We start from the raw sequence: 27,582 nt of genomic DNA on the forward strand, positions 1-27,582 counted from the left end.
TAACTTAACAAAACATGAAGAAACTTCTATAACTTAACTTGCTTAACATTTAGTAATGGGAAGTGACAGCTCTAATAATTCATGAAATTTCTCACATCTCATTTTGTTATGAATTCGTAGAATTCATGATATATGCACCATTGCAATGTCTTCAAACATTACATCACGGACCTTAAGGCAAGTGACGCATTGACTATGATTTTGTCACTTACAATCAATTAGTAGTGCAGTGCATCCGGCTACGGTGCGCAAGGTTGTGGGTTCAACCCCCAGCCGGGTCATTCCAAAGATTCCCAAAATGGTACTTGATGCCTCTCTGCTTGATGCTCAGCAATTAAGAGAAGGATCAAGGGTAAGTGGAGCAATCCAGGGAGAAAGAGTGGCGCCCTCCCCTACCTTCGGGTAGACAGCTATCGAAAGAGGAGCCTGGAGGGTCGCCTCCAACTGCGGTCGCAGACTTATATAGGGTATGATTTTGAAGACATTGCAATGATGCATATCATGAATAGAATCTTTTCCTTGGTTACTGAACATATACCCAGAGTTACACCTGTGGTAATTAGATACCAAATAATACCCATCATGGCTCCGTTCTAAGTCTTTTGATTGGTTGTTGACCATTATTGAATTGACCAATGAAATCGCTTTCTGGTTGATCACGTGATGGTTCTTCTTCTGCTTCAGGTGCAATGACGTCACGTATTCCATCAATCTAAGGAATAAATGAAAAACCATTTTGATAATACAATGTGTGATTTGAAATTCAAGGGTATTATAGGCTAGCTGGCCTTCTCACTATAGTCATTATAAATAAAGAACCCTGGTCTGGTAAAGTCTGTCTCAATATAATTTGCAGCGGAAACAAAAAAGACTGTAACTTTTGATAGAATTCGAATTAGATGGTGGTTTTGTGATTGTTGAAGAGATAATTCGGAGTGGAATGTTATCAAAAAGGAAAATAAATTATTATAAAAAATCGAAAAACAAAGATGAAAAATGAAGAAGAAGAAAATCAACTTCTTTAATAATTGTCCTATAATTATCATTTTTACACCAGTGATTCTTTGATTTTAGAACATCAGTAATGTGAAAAAAGTTAAAAAAATTTGTTTCATCTAAAGAGGCAGTCCACTGATTGACTTCAAAAACCATCAAAAAACAGCAAAAAAGAGCTCTTCTTTAAGTCAACCTGGGCAAAGTTTTAAGCTGTAATTTTTGACTGAATGAAAATTCCATGAATTTTTTTCTCGCATTTATGACGTTCTATGATCAAAAGAATTTCCGATATAAAAATGAAGATCATTATTCGAGCATTATTCTACAAGAAGTTGATTTTCTTCTTCTTCATTTTTTATCTTCGTTTTCGATTTTTTAATTTATTTTCTTTTTTTGATAACATTCCACTCCGGATTATCTTTTCAACAATCCCAAAACCGTCATCTAATTCGAATTCTATCAAAAGTTATAGCCTTTTGTGTTTCCGCTGCAAATTATATTGAGACAGACTTTAATATATTGTTTTGTCTTTATTGTCAAATTTTCTTTTGTTGCAAATAAAAGGCAAGTTGCGCTTTGATTTGGCATGTTTAGGAAAGAATTGAATTCAAGGATTCCCTCTCGGGAGAATAGCTTTAGCTTGTCCATTTTTTTCACAGTACTAATAGAAGACTTTTGGTTTCTATTGAAAGAATGGGGAAATGAAAATACCGTGATAACAAAAGGAGTTGTTGATTCTTGCATCGTTGGTGATTTTAACAAGTGGGCGAATCTACGATATAGTGAAAGTATAAGTACAGTTTTTATAAGAACATCCAAAATTTTTGAAACTTTTTTGAGTTTTAAGCCGAAAATATTCTTGACATCTTATTTTTACAATTTAATATTTTGGTCACCGAAGCCTCATGTTCTTATATAAGTTGTTCTTATAAAAAAAGTGAAAACATCATAGGAATTGTGAATGGCTTTCTTTATAGAAGATACTTGACCATGTACGTGTAGTGGTTTGTAATCATTCCTTCGTTAGAGCCCCGGGGGGGGGGGCGGTACTAGTGTTGCGAGCTGACGGGTATGTGCCGCCCGACTTTCGACCCTCGGACCCTTAGCGGGACTAAAAAGGAGGAAAAATAAGAAAATTTCGCGATTTTTACGACCCTTATTGGGGCTAATTTGACCAAACTTTCATCTTTCGTCAAGGAGCAAAAAGTAGAAATTTTCCTATTTTTCTGACCCTTAGTGGGACTGAAATTTAATTTTCTGTTTTTTCCAACCCTTACAGGGACTTTAAGGTCCCAAAACAGGCACCCTTAAGGGTGGCACATACCCGTACCCTTCACTTGCCTAAGTCTCCCCCCCCCCGGGCTAGAACTCTCTACCTTGCTTGAGTCAACACCTTTATTCGAACATAATAGGGGCAAACGCTAAGGTTCTTTGCTACAAATTTTCAAAATATTTTTTACATTCATTCAGTCTCACCTTTGTCCATTCATTGTCTGGAGAACAATACGAATTGTGCATGCATGACCCCAGCTTGTCCCTTAAATAATGTCAAAATAAACAAGACGACTCAGAGTCGAAAATTTCGCAAAGTATTTGATTATTCATAGATGAAATAATCATATTAAAAACGACCGGGGAGTACTAGAGTTGGATGTCAATCGGACCTGAGAAAAACTGGCTCTAACAGAAAATAAAGTTACCCTTACAGAGACAAGGCGAAAATGTGACTCTTAGAGCACATTTTCGAAAAAATTTCTAACCTTCTAGAGATTTTTATGACTTTTCAAGTTTTTCGTACCTTAAATAATTCAGAGACTTGGGAAGGACAAAAACCAAACCTTAGCATCAGCACATACCTGGCACCTATTTATGCCTAAGTACCCCCTGTCACAATTAATAGAATGCAATAAATGGAACGGGGCTAGAGCTTTATTGTCACCCAAATGTGAACTGTCCCAGTGTGGCCAAGTTACATGTCTTATCATACCAATATCTTTGACTATTTACAAAAATATTAAAATGTTTACATCTTGTAGATGAATAAAATTTTAGTCATATAGATTGTTCACCTCTAATATATCATTCCAATTGTAACGGTATAACTTCCTACTTTAGTATAACTTGGTGCTGAGAATTTGTTTGAAAGGTAATTAAAGTATCTACATACTTTTGAGATGACGGACTTTAATGACAGATACATAATATATACTAAGTATCTCAATAAAACAAAATCAAACACAATCAACTTTGACGGGCATTTATTTTGCCGATGCCTTGAAAAATAAATATAAAAATAATTTAGTTTTGCCATTAAGGGCTATTTTTGGCAAAATATTGATATTAGATAAAAAAATAACTGTTTCAAGGCTCGAAAAGCACAAATTTGGAAAATGACATAGATATTTTAAATTTGATAGAAATTTTAAGGCCAATTTTTTTTCTGCAAAAATGTTTTTCAAATTTGATTGACTTCTATTTTTTTTTTGATCAATAACCAATCAATTTGTTCCAATATTCGATAGGTAATGAAGCCTATTAGAAAAAGTTGAGTATTGATCATTGATTGGATTTGAATGATTGATTAAACTTGCAACCGTTAAATAACCAATCTGGATTGATCATCTTAGAGCCAATTATTGAATAATCGATCAACTAATGTAATCGAGCCTTCTTTAATGTCATAATTAGCAGAATCGCTGATGGAAACCATTTTTCTTTGCTTAGCGATCAGAGAGGAAAATACCTTTTGTCTATAAGTGATCCCACCCTTTCTATTATTCCTATCTCTAAAGAAGGGTGTCGGAATTAGAAAAGGGATGTCGACATTAGACCAACTTACGGTACCAGAACCAATCGATATCCAGGCAATTGATTTGTTATCGATGTGTCATCGATTGAAAATGAATCAATTGTTTTGAGGGGGAGTCTGGCACTGTATAAAAAAGTCTTTTGATTTCTTATATATCTGATCAATCAAAACTCAAATCCATTGTACAGTATTCAATCAAAGTTGATACACATTTTCCAGTAAGATTTTGATATAGACTTCAACAACAGTCTTGCTGTTTTCCCTTGCATCCATTTGGGTTGACCCGGGTCAAGTGAACCACTGTGAGTGGGAATCCCAAACTTTGACGCCTGCCTAACAACCAAGGTCCAATGACCACCATCCCACGTACGAAGCGCCAATCTAACATGCCAGACTCTCAATCGATACAATTGATAACTTTTTCCAATCGATGACTAATCGATAAATAATCGATGGATTGGATGGATAGTGTTTGATTTCGATAATTGATAGACAATCGATAATCAAGATTCTACAGGAAGCGCGATTGGCTATCAATTGTATTTGTGATTGATTTTCCATTGATTTATTATAAAGATGTTCGACTGATCACAATTGACAGCCAATCGATTAAAAAACTAATCTATTATCAGTTAGAATAGTCTCAATTATCAAAATCAATCGACATCCAATCAATTGGTTGGTTATAAATTAGTCATCGATTGACATTGAGTCCGGAAAATGACAATTAACACATCGCACCTACCTAATTAACAAAAGGTAACTTCTATCACTTATACATTGACACCCCCTGCTATGAATTATTCTGTGAAATACTAAGTAAACGATAATCTTTCTTACAACACAACCTAATCAAATATCAACAAATAATTCTACCTGTAAAAATGAAGATCATACCTGTCTGTTGTGTTGTCTGTATTGTTGTTGTGTGTAGTGATGTTCAAGAGCAACTCTTTAATTGTAAGATTCCTATCACTTTATTGGTGCATATTTACTAGCTACACAAACATAAAATACTATGCTAAAAGAAACATAAACCTCTTTAAGTACTCTAAAAACACCAAAAACATGATAAAAATACAAAAATCCAAAGTCTGACAGCATGATCAAATCCGCCATTTAAAAAATCGAGCAATATTTACGAATGCTTGGTTCCACCTACCTAGCACTTACGGAGTGGAATCATTAAATTTTATCTTAGCGAGTGAGTCCATATTTCAGACTTCGAGAATGTTTTAGAAGTTTCAACTACTTTCGTTTTCTATTTTTTTTTCCGCACCGCCGCCACCGCCGCCACCGCCGCGAAAGCCTATTGTAATACTTTCGCTATGCGAAATTAATAAGGTTTTGTCATTATATTTCATTAGGACAAAAGGGAAAGAAGAACTAACTTGAAGTTGAAGTTCGGCTGGTTTCATCATTCGAGTAATTTCTCAAACTTTCTAACAGAAAGTTGGGGGGGAGGTCCCTTCTGCTTAAAATAGAGCCTTTTAGAGACTACTGCTCTTTTTTAAAAGCTCTCGTTAATGATATATTATTAATGATACATACACGTGAGTTAGCTAAAAATGAAAATAAGTTAAGTGGCAAATTCACAGACGAATCAATAAAGCGTTGCAACTAGCTATGGCAAACCTATACAAAATGTCTAAAATTAGACTTGATACCACTTTTTTGACATACCTAGAGCAGGAATAAGTTTCGAATGTTTTTCATCGTCAGCAATTTTTGTCGTCATCTGATTCATAATCACTACCTGCACATGGAAAAAATATGTAAAATGGCGGTTGAATCACTGTCTTATCTGATATTCCGATGGCGGATTGGCGGCCGCCAACGCTAAAGCTCTAAAGGAGCGGGCCAATTTCCCATCGGAGAGGAATGATAGTCGGCCTTTGAGGGATCAAAAGCCCTTGCGCGTAAAGTTATTAATATTTCGGTTGGACCCGTCAATCCCGTCGAATCACTGTCCTGAATTAAAATTACATACAATCAAAGTCTTGAGAAAAAAGGGAAATTCCCACGAAATTTTACAACAACAAACGATTTGGAAGCGCTCTAAAATTAGGTTGGAAGGGTAGAGTTTTAACTTAGGATCTGATGAGGATGAGGTTCTGATCTCAAACGAGGAATTAACCAAAATTCTCGATATATTTTGACCGAAATTGTAGAACACCATTTTTTATTACAGTTTTTAGAGAAAAATAATACCCTGATGGTATTATAGAGAATAAGCGAGAAGTTTATTTTAAGACAAAAATAAAACAAAAATAATCCTTACAGCTAAACCGTGGTCATGAGCCATTTTCATGAAACTTTGAACCAATCCATGAAGAAGCCTAGTACGTAAGGCCATGTCTTCAAAATCATGACGAAAGTGAAATGCTATACTGTCTAAAATGATGATTTTCACCTAAAAACGCAAAATAGGTTGCTAAGTTACGTTGATGTAATTTTATAGCATACCTTATCGGGGAAAACTTCGTTGGGGAAAACTTCGTTGGGGAAAAGTGACGAATATTTTTCCCCAACGAAAATTTTCCCCGATAAGGTACTAAGGCGAGACCAATTTAATTAGTTGTTTTACGGGCCTGACCGACCCTGAAATTCCAAAAATCGAAATCAAAATAAAATTCATTTTGGTGGTACATTTTTAATTTCATTGCTTTACAGACTCGCACTGTGTCTGGTGTTTTGGTGTTACGTCTTAAATATTTTGCAGGCTTATTCTCCATTTCGTAGAGATGCACCACGGTCACTTTGACCGCCTAAAAAACGCCGTACGGCCTGGCAATCGTCCGTACAGGAACGTCCTTTGCCGTACCTTTCACGGCCCGTTCCCCAGCGACGCAAATTTTCAGAATTTTGGCAGCTTTTCCAAGGTTTTAAGAATTTTATGTTCAATTTTTCATTTTATTAATGAATTCGACCTTTTTGTGCCTTTTTATTTTCTATTTCGCATTATTGTTAAGATGTAGTAGTCTTTTAGAAGATTTTATAGTTGAAGTTCTACTTTTATTTTTATTTTTTCGCCGTCCGACCGACCTCCTTTTTTGGGTAGCTTGGCCCGTAAAACAACAAATTAAATTGGCCTCGTCTAGGTCAATAAAAGCTACCATTCGTTTTACGTCAGAATTGTTTGAAGCCTTCTGACTTTAATCATTTGGTGATTTCCAAAGCGATTTTATGTTTTCGGGTTTACGAGCCTAAAAATTCTCTCAGGGAAGAAAAATAATTTTCGTAGAACGTACTTAAAAGTATTAATTCTTTTATGAGGATATAAAATGGATCAACGCCTCGCTTAAATATATTCGACTCATCCAATATCTATCAAGCTCGGCTGCAAATCCGATTTTTCTCGTCGAGTATCTACTTAACTCCTTTGAGTTTTGAATATGTTTAATAATGAAATTTAATATCTGTATCAATATCTGGCACGGATTCAGTCTCAAGGTCAGTTAGAGAATTATCCCAGGTTGGCGGAACACTTTGGCCGATTTTCGTCCAGATTTGGGATGAATATTAAATGAGCCTTTGAGCGCACTGATCGGCTAAAGACAAAAAAATCAACGAAAAATATAAATAAACATTTTAGAAACCAGTCACTTTCGTTTTCGTTTTAAAAAACAAGACAACGCTGTTTGGCTGAACAGCCAGGTCAGATTGCAATCGATTCAAAAACGATCGTACGTGCAGCCCAAAGTTAAGCCTTTGAAATCGAACCTTTACAATGCAGAGAGAATTTAGCCAAATCTGAGCAAATTTTGGCTGAAAATCGATCCTTTAGGTGTATTTTCTTAATTTTCTTTACCATTTTTAGGCATATTATGGGCAGATGTTCCCAATTTTACACCCGCCTTGAGTGCACTTTTTCTCCCCTTTTTTCATTTCGACGCTTACAGTGCAATTGTGGAAGCTTGAAAAAGGCATCCACTAACGGATTCGTGCTCCTTATACTACCTGGGGTTTTGTAGATGTCTGCGATTCAGACTACACATACGGTGGGTTGTTTATCTTGAGCAAACCCCCTCTCCAGGTCACCATAATCAATGACATAAGAACTATTACTAGGAGACTGGCACTGTGGCATTGTGGTGTATTTAGACTATTCAGATTCAATCAGTAATATATCAATAATATTTTTCTTATAATGTTCTTACACTAAGTTTCTTTACTTAAAGCTTAAAACAGGTTTAAAATCTGTCAAAATCAGTACTTTGTTTTAATAGTTTTTAAAGGTAAGGTTCAGATTGTTCTTAATTTGTTCTTAGGTTTTTGCACATTTTCAGCCTCGTTTTCTTATAAAATTGTTCTTATAAAAAAGCGTATATAACACGCTCTAGAGATATTTCTGAATTCTCGTAGAAAAATCCAGAGCGTGAAATGTCAAAGGAGATTTCATATAGTTTTTATACTTTTCCAAAGGTACATGTTTTTTATAAGAACGTCCAAAGATTTTAAAGCGCCTTCGGATGTTCTTAAATTTTTGAGTTTTAAGCCTAAAATAATCTTAACATGTTCTTATTTTCATCACTTTGTTAATATTTTGTTCTATTTTCCTAAAAAACCGGATGTTTTAGAGCCAGCAAAGCCTGTTTTTAACTTGTTCTTTGACATGGAAGCCTTACACGCTTTTTTTATAATAATGGTGTAAAATCATTTCATCATGGATATTCTTTTTTGGGAAAATCACCCTAAAATATTCTTACAGCATTCTTTTGTTAGGATCCTAATTCAGACAAATTTAACGTTTAGTACATATGTACAAGCATAAAATGACATTTTTGTGAAAGGGGTGAGCCTTACTTGGGGGTAATCGACAATGTATATTTGAAATGTTCTAAAAATTGCAATCTTAGCTTGAGTAGTAATATTCCATTGTGGTGGTATTCTTAGCATCTTAATTTTTTGTCCATTTTCATCATGGACATTCTTATAAAGTGTATTCTTATAAAAAAAGCGTGTATGTTCTCATATAGTTTGTTCTTATAACAAAAACGTGGAAAACTTTTTCAATATGAATGGCAAATCAAAGTTGTCAAAGTTTATTCTTTTCACAGTTTACCAGTATTTTCGAATACTTTCCAAGGTAAAATAGATTGTCTGGTTTATTAATCTATAATGAGATTAACATTTTATATAAATGAGATTTTTGAGACATATTATTCAGCTAACTTTTTGTTAGCAACAAGTTAACCAACACTCAAAAGATAACTTGTTTGAGGGAATATCTGAATCTGAATCTGAATCTGAGTCAAATCTGAATCTGAGTCAAATCTGAAATAAAATTATCATTTCAGATTTAGATACAAATACAGTCTATTGAAGTATACTCTTAGAGATCACTCAAAACTCGTTGGGACTTTTAGTATAAAATTCAGCATGAACAAAATCTTGTTGATATTATTCTTGGCTACCATTTACTGCCAAAATACAGTGACTAACCACCAATCCTGCTTAAAGCAAACAGAAGTTATAATTATACCTCATTTTGAAGATGGAGAAGGGACAACATTTTATTCTTACTTCCATCTGCTAACGTTGGTGAAATATTTGGTGAGAGATGTGTGTATAAAAACATGGATTTACGCTCGTGAGTACAAACAATTTATTGAAGTAAACAAAGAAAATGTAGATGATGTATTTATAAATGGTGATATTGGAAGTGGAATTGAGATTGATATTCCCACAGTTTTGAATATGTTGACGGATGCTTTTAAAAACATTCTAGAGCCACAAACATCTGATAAATACCAGCGTTCAATACCAACACTTCTGTATCTAGCTGGTCAAGGAAGGAATGGTGGGAATAAATTCATATCAAGGAAATTAAAATCCCTAGAAGACAATGATCACTACCGCATCATTTTAATGTGTTTATCGCCTTATGAAAAAGATTTATGTACGTTGAGTAAAACATGGCTTCCAAGGAATAGGCTCGCTCAAATTTTCACATATGGAGGAAGCAACTATTTAGTGAACATATTATTTAAAACAGACATTCATAAACTATTGTTGGGTTTAGTTAGAAATCATAATTGGGATCCATTTAATGCTTTTAAAGAACTTGAAACATATACATGTGGAAAGGAGAAGATCATTCATCTGTATCTATGGACGAACGATGCGATGGATAAGGGACAATATTTTGGACATCAATTATTGTTGGAAATATATATTCAAGAGTGTTTACAAAAGCTAATGTTTTCAATGTCGATGATATCATGAATCTGGTAACTGAGATAGATAAAAAACTCTATAGTGAAGATTTTTGGGGAACACTTGAAACTCGAATGACTGATAAGGTATTGAAAGAGTATTTCGTCAAACATCAACATGGAAATGGCAGTATTATTTTTCATATCAACTACCAAGGAATCGAAGTGATAATTGAAGGCGAAACACCATGGAAAAGGGATAAGGATCTTCTTTTTGTTGGCAAAGTGATCGATGTTATTGTTGTTGATAATGTGACAAAGACTCATTTTCTTCAAAAAGGTGATATCATAACTAACGAGGAAGATTTGGTGAGTTATGATTTCTTCAAATTACTGATCGAAAGAATAAATTTCGTTTTATGTCAAATGAAGTAAATAACAGAAAGGACAAAGCATCTCTAGTGATAATATAACTCACGAGGAAGATTTGATGAGCTACGATTTCTTCAAATTACTGGTTGAAAGGATAAATGTCGTTTTATGTCAAATGAAGTAAATAACAGAAAGGACAAAACATCTCTAGTGATATTATAACTCACGAGGAAGATCTAAATAGTTACGATTTGTTCAAATTACTGATTGAAAGGATAAATGTCGTTTTATGTCAAATGAAGTAAATTACAGAAAGGGCGAAACATCGCTAGTGATATTATAACTCACGAAGAAGATCTAAATAGTTACGATTTCTTCAAATTACTGGTTGAAAGGATAAATTTCGTTTTATGTCAAATGAAGTAAATAACAGAAAGGACAAAACATCGCTAGTGATATTATAACTCACGAGGAAGATCTAAATAGTTACGATTTGTTCAAATTACTGATTGAAAGGATAAATTTCGTTTTATGTCAAATGAAGTAAATTACAGAAAGGGCGAAACATCGCTAGTGATATTATAACTCACGAAGAAGATCTAAATAGTTACGATTTCTTCAAATTACTGGTTGAAAGGATAAATGTCGTTTTATGTCAAATGGAGTAAATTACAGAAAGGACGAAACATCTCTAGTGATATTATAACTCACGAGGAAGATCTAAATAGTTACGATTTCTTCAAATTACTGGTTGAAAGAATAAATTTCGTTTTATGTCAAATGAAGTAAATAACAGAAAGGACAAAACATCGCTAGTGATATTATAACTCACGAGGAAGATCTAAATAGTTACGATTTCTTCAAATTACTGATTGAAAGAATAAATTTCGTTTTATGTCAAATGAAGTAAATAACAGAAAGGACAAAACATCTCTAGTGATATTATAACTCACGAGGAAGATCTAAATAGTTACGATTTCTTCAAATTACTGATTGAAAGAATGAATTTCGTTTTATGTCAAATGGAGTAAATTACAGAAAGGACAAAACATCTCTAGTGATAATATAACTCTCGAGGAAGATCTAAATCTAAATGTTTGGGCTTGGAGTATGTTTCCGGGGACGCCATCATAATTTGACGGCTTTATTCAAACATAGGCGGCAATCAAAAATATGTTCCATTCGGGTTCTAAAACATCTTCAAATCCAGTCGGTTGGTCGGTCGGTGGTAAATTTTATCGAATTTTTAAGATCTAATAGTTTATAATTGACGAACAAGATTTGATGAGTCATTATTTCCTCTCATTATTAATTGATAGAGTTAATTTCTTCATGAAGTGAAAAGAAGAAGGGACCAAGCTTCCCGGGGGCAGAGGTACTATTTTTACCGACCGACGGGGGTGTGCCGCCGAGGTTCGAAGATGGACACTACGTAGACTTGTTTTTTCGAAAATTTTGCAACAATTCGCGAAAAAAGTGACCCTGAATGGGACTGAAATTCAAAAATGTTCTCTAAATGTTCCACTTTTTTCTCACATTCCCACAAAAGGGTACCCTACAAGAGAGTGGACTTTTCCAGCTTTATAAGAGAGGATATCCAGGGGGTTGAGCATATTTTTAAGAGTGGATATCCAGGGGTCTTTATTAATAAAGTAGTATATCCAGGGGTTTCGATACTTCAAAAAATCAATATCCTCAACAGTGGGGGTAAAACTTTTTTCTGGAAAAGCCAAAGATTTTTTTATTTTGGTGTTTTTGCGACCCCACCTTGGACTCATGTAGGTTGAAAGGGTACCCTGACTAGCGGCACATCCTCGTTCTCCTTTTTACCCAAGTACCCCTCCCCCCCCGGGCCAAGCTCCTGTCCTTCAACATCATAACTAACGAATAATGTTTAACGAAGAATGAAATTAAATGGATTCGAAAACGATTCAAACAAAAAATCAAAACAAACCTTTCCATTGTTTTTCAAGACGTCTGGTAAAATATGAGACAATGCAATCAGCTGAATGTAGTCATGACAACGATAAACGTGTATATTTTTCAGAATACTTTGTAGAGTAAATTCTTGAAGAGCTTCTCTTGTCCCTGAATGAAAGAATTCAATGTTTTTAATTGTTTTTGGTGACAATAATTAGTTCAAAATAGGAAAAATATAAATAATAGTCAAATGAAGCTGCTTTTGTAGAAATTTCGGTCATTTTTATATAACTTTATCATCAGATCTAATTAAATATCCTTATTTATTTATCTCAGGGGTCTTATTTAGGCCCGGCGAACGGCGAATTTTGCCGGTCCAAGGCACTAAAAAAAATTACAATTCGCCGTTCGAAAAGTTCGGTTCGTCGCCTCCAGTACATATTTACGCTAATCAATACACTGCGCTTGCTAAGAATTCGCCGGCCTAGAATCTAAAAATCGCCAGAGTTAATTTTTCATTCGCCAGCCTACCAAAAATAAAGCAAAACTCCTGTTTAGTTAGTTACATTTGTACTACACTTGGTCTTCCAAATGAAAATATGATATAGACAAATTAAGGAGAAGTAAACTGGCCTTTCACTTGCTCATCCAGATAGATAACTCTAAAATCAATTACCGCACTTTTTTCAATCTTCAATTTTCCAAAAAGGAATAACCGCTACGCCTTATTCAAGACAATTATCATATTTAAGGTGTCATATTTCTTCATAGGAAGCTTCATATCAATTTTGGAATTCTGTGCTAAGAGGAGGCCCCCCAGTCACCTTTCAAATAACGCAATCACGCAAAAAAGAATTCCAAATCACATTATCACCAGTTGAACTTTCTTTCTATCACAATCACGTACTTTTTAAAATCTTAAATCACGAAATCACAAACTTGAAAAAACGCCAATCACGCCATCTCGAAAACTGCTGGAGGGCCTCTAAGAGGGGTCAAAGATTATAACATATCACTTAACCTGCATACACCACCTGCTTCCCTGAAAGCAAATGTGGCAAATGTGATGATCTCACCTGGTCATTTATCAAAAACATTGAAACCAAGTTACTTGAAACAAAAGCAAAAGCTAATGGGTTTTAATGTTCATGTTTATAACTGACGTTTGTTTCAGTGCGTTTTTTTGTTTTAGCTACTACCACTCACCTCCCTCAAAAGCAGACAGATCCTGTTCACAGATTTCTGTAAAGCCTAGATGTCGTGCTTTAAGCTCTTCCAAGCAAAAAAAGTAAATATCGCAAAAAATATTGCTGCTACTGTTTTCGAAAAGATTATATCATAAAAAAGTTTCGCGCGAACAAAAAAAATTGCTTTATTTTTCAACCGACCAATGACCTTACAAAAACGTCAAAAGGTTTTCGCTTGTGTCGCGCGAAATTAGAGACCGGCCTTAACAGGGGTCGTAAACGCTCACCTTCCTCCTCACTATTGCTCTCAGCAACTGATCGGATATGGTTGGATGCTGCTTTTGCAATTTCCACAACTCTCTCACAAATAAAACTTCCTTCGCAATCTAAGGGAGGAATAATGATCAACTTGAGTTTAGTTATTATAAAGATTGGGGTATGAAAGATGCCAGCTCTTGAACGGGGAATGGGTTCTACACGCTTGAGAGTTCTCCAGTTTGGAAAGTATTTGTTTAAAGAAAGAGCCTGTACACATTTTTTATAAGAACAAACTATATAAGAACATAAGACTTCGGTGGCCAAAATGTTAAAAAACAAGAACAAGAACAAGCTATTTCTTAGGAAAATGGCCAAAAATACTCACAAAATGGTCAAAATAAGAACATGTTAAGAACATTTTTAAGCTTAAAACTCAAAAAGTTAAGAATATCCCAAGGCTTCAATAAATTTGGATGTTCTTATAAAAAACAACGTGTACCCCATTAATACAGATCCTGTATAAAGAGGTTCATCAAATTTTGTTACCCCAGCTGGCACACAACGTTGTTTCAACGTTCATCTAACGTTATTTGGACGTTGTAAACGTTAGATAAACGTTGAAACAACGTCGTGTGCCAGCTGGGACTTCACTTTGAATAAAAAAGGTTACTCCAGTATCATGACCAGCTTATTGCTCCGGCCTAGGAGCCTTTAATTCTCTCTTCCGACAAGAAGGGTCGTCAAGACATTTTTTGTCTGTTTATCTAATCCGATGATCTATTCCGATTTAACAAAAACGGATCACTGATTCCGATAATACTGTGATTTGATTGGCCGAAAATATTAGAAAAAGATGGCTATCGAAAGGTCGTGGACTGGTGAGCTGTGAATACTGACAAATCTCAGTGAAAAATTGATCATTTTCATCCTTATTCATGATGTTTTGAACATGATTTATGAGAAGTTTGATGTTGCGTTGTACGTTGTACTGCTATTGTATACTGAATTCAAATACGTGTGTTTCTCATGATTTTATGCTGTAAAAATGATCTATTGTGGACTTTTGGTCATCTAATTGGTGGTTGTCCCTTTTGGATTTTCAAACTTGACAATGAAACTTTCAAACACACAGCCATTGATACACAGTATTTTTTGTGGTGTTATGTATGGCTGAAAATGATCCTGTTTTGGACTTTGTTATTGTTGTATTCATCATCGGCTGGCGACCGTTCCTTTTGATTTTTCAAACCCGACACAGATTTTTTTACAAACATATCACTATGAGAATTCAATAAAGGATAATGAAACACAGTTCCTGTGTAAATTTTAACAAGATTGGAGAAATTTTCACAGTCAGACAGTGTTATGGCTGAAAATTATCATTTTTGGACTTTGTTGTAATTTCATCGCGGCTGGCGACCGTTCCTTTTGATTTTTCAAACCCGACACAGATTTTTTTTACAAAACACATCACTATGAAAATTCAGTAAAGGATACTAAAACACAATTCCTGTGTAAATTTGAACAAGATCGGAGAAATTTTCACAGTATTATGGCTGAAAATGATCGTTTTGGACTTTGTTGTAATTTCGTCGCGGCTGGCGACCATTCCTTTTGATTTTTCAAACCCGACACAGATATTTTACAAACATATCACTATGAAAATTCGGTAAAGGATACTAAAACACAATTCCTGTGTAAGTTTGAACAAGATTGGAGAAATTTTCACAGTATTATGGCTGAAAATGATCGTTTTTGGACTATGTCGTAATTTCATCGAGGCTGGCGACCGTTCCTTTTGAAGTTTTTTCAAACCCGACAAAGATTTTTTACAAACATATCACTATGAGAATTCAGTAAAGGATACCGTGAAAAAGGGTAACTTGCATCAGTGGATGCTAACATGCATATCCCTCAAATGAAAGACCCGGCTGGTCATTAAAATACAAAAATAAATCAAAACAAAAATAGTAGAGTAGAGCTGCCAGCGGAGCTGCGTATGTGTATTTTAATGACCAGCCAGGTCATTCATTTGAGGGCTATGCATGTTAGCCTCCACTGATGCAAGTTACCCTTTCTCACGGTACTAAAACACAATTCCTGTGTAAGTTTGAACAAGATCAGAGAAATTTTCACTGTATTATGGCGGCTGAAAATGATTGTTTTTTAACTCTGTATCGTACCGTCAACTGCTCCAACTTGGGATGAGTGTACGCAACATGGAACTTGTTGATATCTGGTCTGTATTTTCACTTACTGTAAAATTGAAAGAGAAATCAGGTATTTTTTAATACGCGGTTCATTAAACTCAAATCTAATGATTTTTGAGGTTTGGTGAAATGCTGGTGGAATGGCCGTCCCATGTTGCGTAAGATAGTCCCAAGTTGGAGCAGTTGAGGGTAATTTCATCGCGGCTGGCGACCGTTCCTTTTGATTTTTCAAACCCAACACAGATATTTTACAAACATATCACTATGAGAATTCAATAAAGGATACTAAAACACAATTCCTGTAATTTCATCGCGGCTGGCGACCGTTCCTTTGATTTTTCAAACCCGACACAGATTTTTTACAAACATATCACTATGGGAATTCAGTAAAGGATAATAAAACACAATTCCTGTGTAAATTTGATTTTCACAGTGTTATAACCGGAAATGATATTTTTTGGACTTTGTCGTAATTTCATTGGCTGGGGTGACGGTTCCTTTTGAAGATTTTTCAAACCCAAAACAGGTTTTTTTCCAAGTATACCACTATTTATTACATACACACTATTGTACCATTTTAATTGGTTTATCCTACTCTCCCCCAAGTATTATCCCAACAGAAAAAATAATGCTTAGCTAAAAGCCCGTGGCCTCTAATTTAGGCTATTTTTCTCCCCGAAATTTTATCTGGACAATCAAATCAAGAACTTGGAAATATTGACTTCTAAATGTTTATCTCCTTTAGCTCCAATTTTGAACTTTTTAGTCGAGGTTGAGTGGGCGGGGGGGTGGGGTTGGTTCTTTAGGCAAGAAAGTGCATATGTAATCACTTAGAAGAGCTAAACTACCAGCTGGTTTATTTATTCGTTAAGATTATTTCTCATACTCGCTCTGCAATAGAATTATTACTTTGCTTTCTGATCTGTTCTGATTAGCAGTTTGTGGGCAACGTTCTAACACAACTAACTCAACAAGCTCATCTTTCACATCTTTTAATCTCTTAAGCCGGAGCTTCCAGCGCAGCTGGTTTATTACTTATTACTTTCAATTTCCAAATTGAAAGTCTCATTTTACAAAATTTCTGCTTTTAAAGTTTGTTAAATGGTATTCTCCCCCATATATTGAACTTTTTAATAATGGGCTCTTCCAGAAAGAATTTGTATATGGGGGTAGAGGATTTAACAATTTTCAGTCATTTACCCCACGGACAAAGTGACTTTTGCTGCTCCCCGGAGAAGGCAAATTTTGATGATTTTTCGCTACCCCTCGGACAATATATCCTCCACCCGGGGTATACTAACATTTTCTGGAAGATACCAATAATTGTTTGTGATAAGATGATACAATATACAATATCAGCTTAAGGAACCACTTCTACGCACCAATATAAATTGACTCTCCTCCAACTCCGCCAAATAACTCAGGAATAATTGCATCAACTGCTAACTGAATTCTGTAAACAAAAGTGTGATATCATAAGTAAATTTAAATACAAACAAGCAACATGCTGAGTGGATCTACCTAATAAAGGTAATTGGAAACATGCTGAATGAAAATAGAAATATTCAATTTTTTTTTTCTCGAAAATCGAGCTCTATCACTTTTGGGACAAGCTGGAGTTTTTACAAGCTCTCGTTTGATTTGGTTGGTCGTTAACCTGTAATAAAACAATTTTGTTACTTTTTCTAAAGAACGCGTCATCTCTATTACTTCAAATAACCAATTAGTGAAGTCTCTTGTAAAAACTCCAGCTCATCCCATCACTTTTTGGGTACTGTCATTTTGCATCACAATGCAAAAAATCATGGACCAAACCCGGGAAAAGCTGGTATCAGGCGGACGGACGCACGAACGAACAAAGGTTAAATTAAAGAACCTCCGAGGAAGGTCAAAAAATATCATGCGACTGCGACTTGACAGACGCGAGCTGCCAAGCCATGGCGTATATCATGACACTCGAACGACACTGGGAGAGCGATGCTCACGCGAGGCCGAACCTTATGAGTGCCACGGCACGTCACAATGTCTGTCTGATCTACCCACACTCTTGTATCGAGTCATCATGGTACCCAACTCCCCTCACATGGCATGGGTTGACCCTGGCAGAGGTTTATTCACTTGCAAAGTGAATCATAGAGACACGGTGGGTATCGAACCCGGGCCTCCCAGGCGGGAGTCAAGGATAATAACCAATATACCACTACGCCTTTTACGCCAGCTGAATGAGGACGGGGAAAATGATATTTTTTAATGTAGGATTACGTAGTCGAAAAAGTGTTAAACTTTTAAAGCAAAAGAACATTATAATACAAAAGTGACGTCGCGCAAGAAAATTGACGTCAAATATAATTAAAAAAAAAAGTTCATGTTCATTTAAAAGTCAAGTTTCATTCGATTCAGTTAAAATTGAAAACCCAACCTATCAAGCCGTAAAAAGTTTGGAAGGAGCTTTTTGGAGTTAGATATATAGAAGAATATATTCTGATTCGATAATCAGCAGTAAATTCAAGTAAAAATCAATCGAACTCTGTTGTAGGAACAGAGAATTCAGTTATTCAGACAAAAATCTTTTTCAAGTCGCAATAATGAGAAACTCTTTAAAAGTTTTTGTTTTGCCATGCGAAGACTTGGGTCTTTGGCAAGAAGAAAGGAATGTCATTGGACAAGAGATTCAAGAAAGATCCTTTCTTTTAAACCAAGAGCGGGAGGAGATTGACCGGGAAAATCGCTTCAATGCACCCGTATGGAGAGATTACAGTGAGAAACAGAGACGCGTGAAGGAGATGCAGAAACGCGTCGAACAGATCATCGGTAAGCTGACTTCTGTATATGTAAAATACGACGATCGTTATTGCCAGAACCCCGTTCTTAAGAAATGGGAACTCTCTTTTTAACCTCTTTTGTATTGTGATATGGTCTTTTGTTTATCTTCTGAGACTTTGTATAAACACATGAAAACAAAAAACTATCCTCATCGAGATTCACAGAGACAATAATCTTCATTTTCTGTTAATTTACTAGAACGTGAGAATCGCATCACGTTGAATGGTCGCCGTAAATATTTACAATGTATCAAACCTAATGTAAACTATTATGAGAACTGTCCACCATTGCGGAAACTATCCAATAGCCAAAATGTCGGCTCGGCAAATTCTCGTTTGATGACATTGGAAAGGCAATCTTCATTTGAATGCTCAAACACATCACAAAAAACCTTGACATTATCAAGGCAACCTCAATCAAGCAAGACAAGATTTTCAAGATATATGAATGAACTAGAGCCAAAGAAAGTTCAATCAAGCACATCATTGCACCTTCGGCCAACTCCATCTGAGAAGCGGATGCAGACAACTTCATTGCAATACCCTGATTCATCGGGAATGCCAGAAGTTCAATCAGAAGCAAAGATTGAATACAAACATTTAAAAGACGCCGAAATGGAAGGAAGAGTTCAATGGAAAAACATGGTCGTGTTCAAAAAATGCTTGGAACTCTGCACACCAGAGCTAAAGGACGAATTGAGGAAATTGGACCCTGAAATCAGTGAAGAGGCTTTGGATAAAACCATGTTTCGTTTCATGCAGTTCGATTCTGTTCGCCGAAGTTTGACTGAAGTTGAACGAGTCACAAATATTATGGACCCAGGGATCATGGCAGGCGAGCGTGTCAAGTATTATCGTGATTTGGTGAATGAATATCTTGAAGAACGTGGCCTGTCTGATGAGCATGGACCAATCAAAGACGCGGATTTGTCTTCTCATAAGAAGATTGAAGAGGAAGATCAAGCAACTCTTGATAAATTTCAAGAAATCTTGAAAAAGAAACAAGAAGCTGCTAAAAAGGCAAAAGAAGCGAAAGGTAAAGGAAATCTTCTTTTTGTTTTTCAAAAGTCCCAGAGCCTAAATCTTATGAATAATCGATCTGTGTTTTTCGATTTTAAAGCATAGTGTGCAGAGGAGTCTACCCCCCCCCCATTTTTATTTCATCCCCCTATACGTGTATCCCCCTTTAAAAAAATTTTCGAACCCGTGCTACTGCTATTGACAGCAGCAGTCCACCAGTCATTCAAAACCAAAAACATTGAAATTTGTATTAAAAATCATACGAAAAATGAGTTTAGCATGGCGCTGCAGGCAAAAATTTAGCTATCTACACTTTTTTTCAAGGAAACGGGACGTCATTTCATTGCTCACGTAATTGTTTAGTAGAGGGAAGTAGCAATTTTTCTAAACCGTTTATAAAGTGATCTTCATCTTGTTCTTTATATAAATAGTTCAAGAGAGCGAGCGCAAAGAAGTTTTGCCACAGCTTCCAATCAAATACTCCGTCCATCCAACACCATACGACAGAGTCGGAAAAATCGTGGCTCAAGTGAATGCTTCTGTCGCCAAAGCCTCCGTTCATGTTCCACGAAAAGAACATAAAAGTGCTTTTTATAACTTGAGTAAGAGGTTCGACGCGAACCTCAGGCGGCAGCACGAACGGAAGAAGGTTGAGCGCGAAAATCAAACCGGCCCATTTATCGGGAACCGGACAATTGTTCCGGTGGCGAAACAGCACCGTTACGAAGCGTCCGCAATGACGTTAAATGAACGCCGCGAATACGCCGAAGAATTAATGCAGAGATTCCGTCTAAAAACTGCAAACGCGCCTATGATTGACGAAAGTGCAGGCCACCGTGTGTCAGCTGACATGTATTGCAAGTTCCTGATCGACAACGCGTACGATTACGGCGTACCTCCACGTTACGTAGAAGAGCCACGTATTCGACGTAAAATTCTCGAGGGAAGTTATCCTAACTACACCGTCAAAGAGGGAGAATTGTCGACCGTTTTAAGGTATATCCAATAGTCCACTTTGCATGTTACAATCTTACAATCTTTATAGTAACTGATTAGATGGTATTGAGCACTGTGGTGTCAATGCTTGCTTACCCGAGCCGCACTGAGTCCTGGGAAGGACAAAACACGTGTCTGCAGATAGATGTAATAACTGATTATCCATTGATATTCTTCAATGAAGATTTCAAAGCAATACACAATTTTCCATTTAAAAATCTTTTTTTTCGAATTTAGGTTCGCCTGGAAAGGGAAATTGAAGAAATTACGTCAGGTTCTGAAGGATGAGAAATTTCAGAAAAAAATCAATAGAGTTGACGGTCTAAAAAGGTAAGATTCAACTTTCTTAAAAGCTCGTTGTGCCTGGTTTTCAGAAAATAATGAATTTCAGTCGAGGCCTTAAAACTCATTATTGAGTATAAAATAATCCACAAAAATGTGTTTAAGTATATTTCATTTAGGTTTTCTCTTCCTTTTTTCAAAGTTGACCTCTATATAATAAAAGACTAGTGGTCTGAAATGCTAAACATATTGTATTATTATTTTTACAGGACCGCCCTGCACTATGCCGCCTCGTGGGGGTGCACTAGAACTTTAAACATCTTATTGAGATGTCCTGGTGCTGACGTTAACATGCGAGATTGTCATGGCAAAACTCCACTATACAAAGTAAGTTGCTAATTTCTTTGTGTTTTCGTTGGTTTGTTTAAAGTCGGGCATATCCTTACAAACTGGTGTTAGTTTTTTTTTCGTTTTCGTTAAAGGTTATGTTTTTTTTTAAATAAGAGTGATAACGTTTGCTTACTCATCAATTTTAATTCATAAGCTTTTTCACATTGGATCGATACGGATGTGGAGCAAGATTGGTCAGAAAGAATAAAACAAAAACATATTTTGCTTATGTAAGCATAGAATAAAACAAAAATTTTTTTTGCTTATATAAGCATAATATAACAATAGCAAGACACTGTCCTGATATGAAATATGTATCTGATATGAAACGGGAACACTAATGTAACATAAAAACCTTTAATGTTATTAACGAGAAAGATTTTATAAGAATTTTAAATTGGTTGGTTACAGTTTTCATTGCATTAATCAACACTCTCTCATTCGTTTAGGCCATGGAAATTGGTTCCATCGAGTGCGTGAAAGCGTTGATCAAAGCAGGTGCTGATACGCGCATCAAAGCGCAAGATTCACGTGATGCTTTAATTCATTTGTTGCATTTCTATGGTGATGAACGTTTCGAGATGTTCAAACTTTTGTGGGATGTCTCGCCAAGGACATATGTAAGTGTAGTGAAACCTGTAAACCTGTCGTTCTCAGCTTGTTTTGAATTCATAAACATTGACCGGAATGAAATCTCACATCACTCGTTTTGAATTCATTAGCGAGTTTATGTATTCGAGATGGGGACACTATAAAGCAAAGTTGACATGTCTCCAAAATCACCGTCCACTTTGCTCGACGACGGTAAAAACACCAAAATACCGTCGTCTGTTTAGGTGAGCAAAGGTGATATAGAGCCGTACATCAACTATCGACTTTGTTTTGTATCGATTTCACTTACCGTCGCCCTCGATATCCTCCAATACATAAACTTGGTATTAATACAGACCGGGGTAAAATTTTAGACATTCTCTTGCTAAACTATTTACTTTCCGGGCCTACACTTTGTTTTTGCTAAGTATGGTGAAATCTATATTCTAAGTCTTAATAAATGCAGTGTGAATAACATGAATGATACGCCCTTGATGATAAATAAACTTAGACTAGCGAAAATATTTCAAATGCAATAGAAAATCAACCAAAAGTTAAACTGTATCAACATCTGTAGCAACTTAAAGCACTACAATCAAGGTCATAATATTTGAGAAAAAAGGTAAATTCACCGGGAAGTCTTGAAACCACAATCGATTTGTGAGTGCTCTAAAGTAGGTTCAAAGGGTAGAGTTTTAACGCTAGACTAGATCTGAGGATCCAAAATTTCATAAAAAGTCCGATAAGGCTCAGAATTAGCCTGCAAGTCTGCCAACCCTTCCCAAATTGGAATATTCGATTAAATTAAAGAGATAGCCCAAAATCGACGTTCTCGCCGGAACTTTAAATCTTGAAAAACGTTAAAATAACCGGAATTCTCAATATATTTCAACCATGATTGTACCTATGACCTCTCGATAATATTCTTAGTCAGCAGCGAACATGCTAAAAAGCCTTCCAGAATTCATTCACTCAAATTTCATTATTCTCATAACCACAGGACAATAACAAATTGGGTGAGATGAACATCCTCCACAAGTCATTAATGAGTGACAAAAACATCGTGTTACTCAAGTGTATCGATTACATGTTGAACCAAGGATGTGATGTCGATGCAAGAGAGGGCAATGGACGGTAAGGAACTGGAACATTGATTTTCGTTAACATTGATTTTCGTTATCAATAATGTTGCTTTTCCCAGGAAAATTTTTAAAAACATACTGGACCAATGATCATTAAGTGATGAAAGAAGATAGATGGACAATTTGATTTAGATACACAAAAGTCGACAATTTACGTGGAAAGCCATTATAATCTAGGAGTTTTAGAAAGCTTATCTCGATTGTTCTTATGGGGTCCACTTCCAGCTGGCTGGGCTATCTATAAACTGAACGGAACATCGGAAAAAACAACTCTGACGCGTTAGACCACTTGGCCATGGCTCCTTAAAGGTTTTGTTTTTACATAAGTGTTCCCGTTTCATATCAGACACATATTTCTTATCGGGACAGTGTCCGCCTACTGTTATATTATGCTGATATAAGCAAAAAAATACTTTTCTTTTCATCTTTCTGACGAATCTTGCTCCACATCCGTGTCAATCCAATGTGAAAAGGCTTGTAAATTTAAATTGATGAGTAAGCAAACGATATCACTCTTATTTAAAAACAAAACCTTTAAACCATTAATGTATCTGAAATTTAAAGTTTCCCTATTTCAACTTTTAGGACTGCAGCCCATATTGCAGCAATCGATGGACGAGCAGACATTCTCCAATTATTGATGGCACACCATATGAACCCTCTTCACAAAGATCTGAACAACAAAACTGTCATCGATTATACACTCACTGGCACAAAGTAAGTGTCAATTTGTACACTATTCTGAGCTCATACTCTTAGGTTCTAAATAAACGGCCACTTGTTAATTTTTGGAAAATTTTCCAACCCCCCGGACCTTATTAGGACCCCCCCCCCGTTTATTAATTTTGAAGAATTTTTTCAGCTTTCAAAGAGAAGGTCCCTTAATCTGCTCTAAATAGCCTGATTTTAGCCTATATTTACCTTATTTTGGAGTTTTCGCAAGTGCAATTTCCAACCCCCCCGGCAATTAGGTCCCCCCCCCCACGTTTATTAAAATTTTGAAAACTGTCTAACCCCCGGTTTATTCGAACCCCCCCGTTTATTTAGAACCTGAGAGTAGGTGCTGGAAGACCAAAGACAAAATGATTATTCTTTTTATGATATAGAAATGAGGCGCGCCTCCTATGTTGACAAAGCAGAATTAACACAAGACATTCTCATAATTAAGGATAAGAAAGTTGTTCTTAAGAAAGTATAGTGATTATTTAACTCATTCATCATCATTTTCTTTTCATTAGGATTTACGACCTCTTACAAAACTACTTCGAGTATGGTCCAGGAGATATTGCTGAAGCCTCCAACCTTCGTGATGGGAAAGATAAGCATAACATGTAAGTAATTCATACTTCTTTTGTGAGGTCTCTACAGATACATACACCTAATGGCTAGCAGATGATAGATACAATTTTACAGTGATATGAGTACGCAAAAGGAAAGAAAATTTTTGACAGCCACTCCAATGGTTTTGATGCAGAACAGATGCACATTTAAAATAAACAATATCTATTTTTAATTTTCTAATCATTACTCTATTTTTACTTTTGTTTTCAGGCGACAAGCAGAGGAATACAGAACCAAACATTTTGGCCATCGATTTCTCTGAATCCATTGTCAACCTATTTTCAACGTATATTTTATGAAAAGATTTTATATTTTAACCTAGGATTTTGTAAATAATATTTATCTAACAATTTTTGTTTTTTCTTCGCCGATTTTTTCCCCATTTTTATTTTTGATATTTGTAAAATATTTTTTTCTCTCATCTTGGATTTTTTTTATTATTTACCTTGTAAATATATCTATTCCGTATACTAAAAATTTGACATCAAATTTCGCTTACCTTAACCTCATAAATTTTCGCGCGCTTATTCACTTGAATTCACACTATTGTCGAGGGTAATTTATTTAAAGTAAGATTTTTAAGCCTCGTTTTGGAGAAAATTGTGTGTTGTTTTTCTTGACACGCAAAAAATCTGAAAAAATCGGAAAAAACTAATGGTGAAATCTTGAGAAAATGCCAAAAGACCGGTTTTTCCGGCATATTTCTGACATTTTCAACCGTAAAAAATTGTTTTCCAAGAATCGGGCTCCGTCACAGTTTGGGTATTGCCATTTTGCATCATTGTGCAAAAAATCAGAAAAAACTAATGAGCCAATGCCGGGGAAAGCTGGTAACAGACGAACGAACGAACGAATGAACGTCCAATAAAATTAAGAGTTCCAGCAGAACGAATGTTCAGGCACGTTCTAAAAATGCTACAGATTATTCTTGAACGTTTCTTATCATTCCCTTCATTTACTAGTTTCATTTGTATCCTTATCAATTGTGATGACACAAATATTGAAGAATAGAAAAGATTAGCACAAAAGGGGTTAAAAATGCTTTTTTCTACATTTCATAATAACAGGCTAAATATGAATTTTCCTTTTCTCTAGGTAGCTTATTCATTTCAATATGGAATGGAGCCCTCGATATGATAACCTACTAACTAACCTACTTACATTATCTATTAAATTAAAAAAGCCCCTTGCGGGGCAATTATGAGACCTACGCACAAAGGAAGCTGTTAAAAATGGCACGGCCCTACAGCAATAAATTTTGCTATATTTTCTTTTCAATAAAGTATTTTAGTCATTTTGGGTATTTTGAGGCAATTTTGAAAAAAAAACAGTGTGTGGTACATAAAATTACAGCATTAACTTGAATATGAAGTTTCAAAGAAGACAAGCACATCATTTAAATTTATAAAAAAAGTAAACAATAAAAGATATCAAACAAGTAGTAGTAAAAAAAGACAAAAAACAGCCTATTGTCAATCAACAATAACAAACTTTGTGTAATATCTTTTGGTTGAATGAATATTTTTGAAAAACTTTTTCACAGTGATGATGGTTAAAGATTGAAGAATCACTCCTGTGAAAATGGTAATTATACTACATTTGATTATTTTTTTCTTCATTTTTCATTTTCATTTCTTTTTCAATTTTTTTTGCTTGATAATATTCCACTCACATAAATCTTTTCAACGAGCACAAAATCGCAGCTCGATTCGAATTCTATCAAAAGTTACAACCATTTTTGTCTCAGCTGCAAATTATTTTGAGACAGACTTTAGGAATCGTCTCGTTAGACACCTCTTACATTGTAGTTTGTACTGCCTGCAAGACACTGACTAAAGTGAAATAGGAACAATCTTTCATACCCAAATTGCGTTTTTCCCATACCAGGTCCACCACAAAACTCTGTAACTTTCCCAACGGGTATTCCACCACCGACCATTTCATCTAGTGCTGCACAAAAAGTTACAATACTAGTCTCTTCTTCCTCTTCCTTGAGCAGATCATATGCTGATTTTTCGACTGGTAATTTGTCAACTTTGTTGTTTTTTATGATATTGAGAATGGCTAAAGAATCCTTCAATGCAATACCAAGTTCTAATAGTGGTGAAAAAAAACAAACAATAGCATTAGAACTTCAATGATTGTACAATCAAAATATGACCGCATCTCAAAATGCAAATTTTGAGTTTGGAAATAATTTCTTTTATTCAGCAGATAGTCCAAGTGAGTAACCTGTGAACATTTAATGTATTTGATAATATAATATCATTTTTAGATAACTGATACTGGCAAGCCATGTCACTCATTAAAATATTTTTCAATGAGGCCAAGACTAGGGCATCAGTCGAGACATGATCAACAACCTAAGTACCCATCATGTTCGAACGTCAATTAACTTTAGTGGACATCAAGAGGCCTAGTAAATGGGTTAAAGAAGAAATAAGAAATAGTTTAATAGAAGTTTTTGTGGGAATTTTAAGAGAATAGGAACTCTTAAGTGAAAGGTTCTTTGAACAACTGGGAATTTTTTGGTACAAATCAGTAAAATAACTTGGAAAATAAGTATTTGTTATGGTATTTGTTGGGCATTGATTGATGAAGCAGACTTACTAGAGCAAGAAGAGTCTTCCAAAAAGGTTCAATGGTACATTCAAAATACAAACTAAATCTTAATGGAGATTTTTACCTTCTGCAAGTTGACTTGGTGATAGCTCGATGACATCTGTGTCCTGAACAAAACCACCTTGCCTTAAAATATTCAATTGCTTTGGCGATAGTGGAAAAGAGCACAATTCTTTACCCATGTTATTTTTAATTAATTTTCTAAAGAGTAATTAGAGACTTTAAAACAACATGCATGATCTGGAGGACAAGTTTACTTAACATGGGTGTAAATATTCAGGCATTCTCTTTTGAAATTTAGAGTGTGCATCCCTCCCAGAATAGTGGGGGGGTTGGTGTTTTGGATCGAAAATTTCTAGGTAGGGTTTGGAAATTTTCAGATTTTAGGTGAGAGAAACAAATTAAGGTGGGGATTAATTTCTTTAGGTGTTTTAGTAAAAGTTAAAGTTATTTTTTTGTTATTTCT

At 35.4% G+C, this 27,582-nt stretch overlaps 2 protein-coding genes across 2 annotated transcripts; one reads left to right on the plus strand and one right to left on the minus strand.

Moving 5' to 3' along the window:
• Positions 1–234: 234 nt before the first annotated feature.
• On the minus strand, positions 235–27,313 carry LOC136810507 (DNA repair protein RAD51 homolog 3-like). Its single transcript, XM_067067084.1, has 10 exons — positions 27,181–27,313; positions 26,357–26,588; positions 17,293–17,363; positions 13,730–13,828; positions 12,290–12,423; positions 6,087–6,218; positions 5,489–5,561; positions 2,473–2,533; positions 1,708–1,768; positions 235–712 (listed from the first exon to the last, which is right to left on the minus strand). The coding sequence occupies exons 1-10, from the start codon at positions 27,296–27,298 to the stop codon at positions 581–583; spliced, it is 1,113 nt and encodes a 370-aa protein (XP_066923185.1). The 5' UTR covers positions 27,299–27,313; the 3' UTR covers positions 235–580.
• On the plus strand, positions 18,317–24,856 carry LOC136810504 (uncharacterized). Its single transcript, XM_067067078.1, has 10 exons — positions 18,317–18,721; positions 18,932–19,768; positions 20,184–20,748; positions 20,986–21,078; positions 21,300–21,417; positions 21,870–22,040; positions 23,012–23,145; positions 23,739–23,870; positions 24,392–24,484; positions 24,705–24,856. Exons 1-10 carry the CDS (start codon positions 18,496–18,498, stop codon positions 24,754–24,756), a joined length of 2,421 nt encoding a protein of 806 aa, XP_066923179.1. The 5' UTR covers positions 18,317–18,495; the 3' UTR covers positions 24,757–24,856.
• Positions 27,314–27,582: the final 269 nt, after the last annotated feature.

This window comes from Clytia hemisphaerica, unplaced genomic scaffold (assembly GCF_902728285.1).
Source record: "Clytia hemisphaerica strain Z4C2 unplaced genomic scaffold, Clytia hemisphaerica genome assembly, whole genome shotgun sequence".
In the NCBI taxonomy this organism is placed as follows: domain Eukaryota; kingdom Metazoa; phylum Cnidaria; class Hydrozoa; order Leptothecata; family Clytiidae; genus Clytia; species Clytia hemisphaerica.

Coding starts and splice junctions, on each gene's coding strand:
- LOC136810504 (XM_067067078.1), top strand. CDS start 18,496: ATGAGAAACTCTTTAAAAGTTTTTGTTTTGCCATGCGAAGACTTGGGT. Junction 18,722..18,931: donor ACGCGTCGAACAGATCATCG/GTAAGCTGACTT, acceptor TTAATTTACTAG/AACGTGAGAATCGCATCACG. Junction 21,418..21,869: donor GCAAAACTCCACTATACAAA/GTAAGTTGCTAA, acceptor TCATTCGTTTAG/GCCATGGAAATTGGTTCCAT.
- LOC136810507 (XM_067067084.1), bottom strand. CDS start 27,298: ATGGGTAAAGAATTGTGCTCTTTTCCACTATCGCCAAAGCAATTGAAT. Junction 13,829..17,292: donor AGGAGAGTCAATTTATATTG/GTGCGTAGAAGT, acceptor TTCCTCCCTTAG/ATTGCGAAGGAAGTTTTATT. Junction 2,534..5,488: donor GAAACTTATTCCTGCTCTAG/GTATGTCAAAAA, acceptor ACATTATTTAAG/GGACAAGCTGGGGTCATGCA.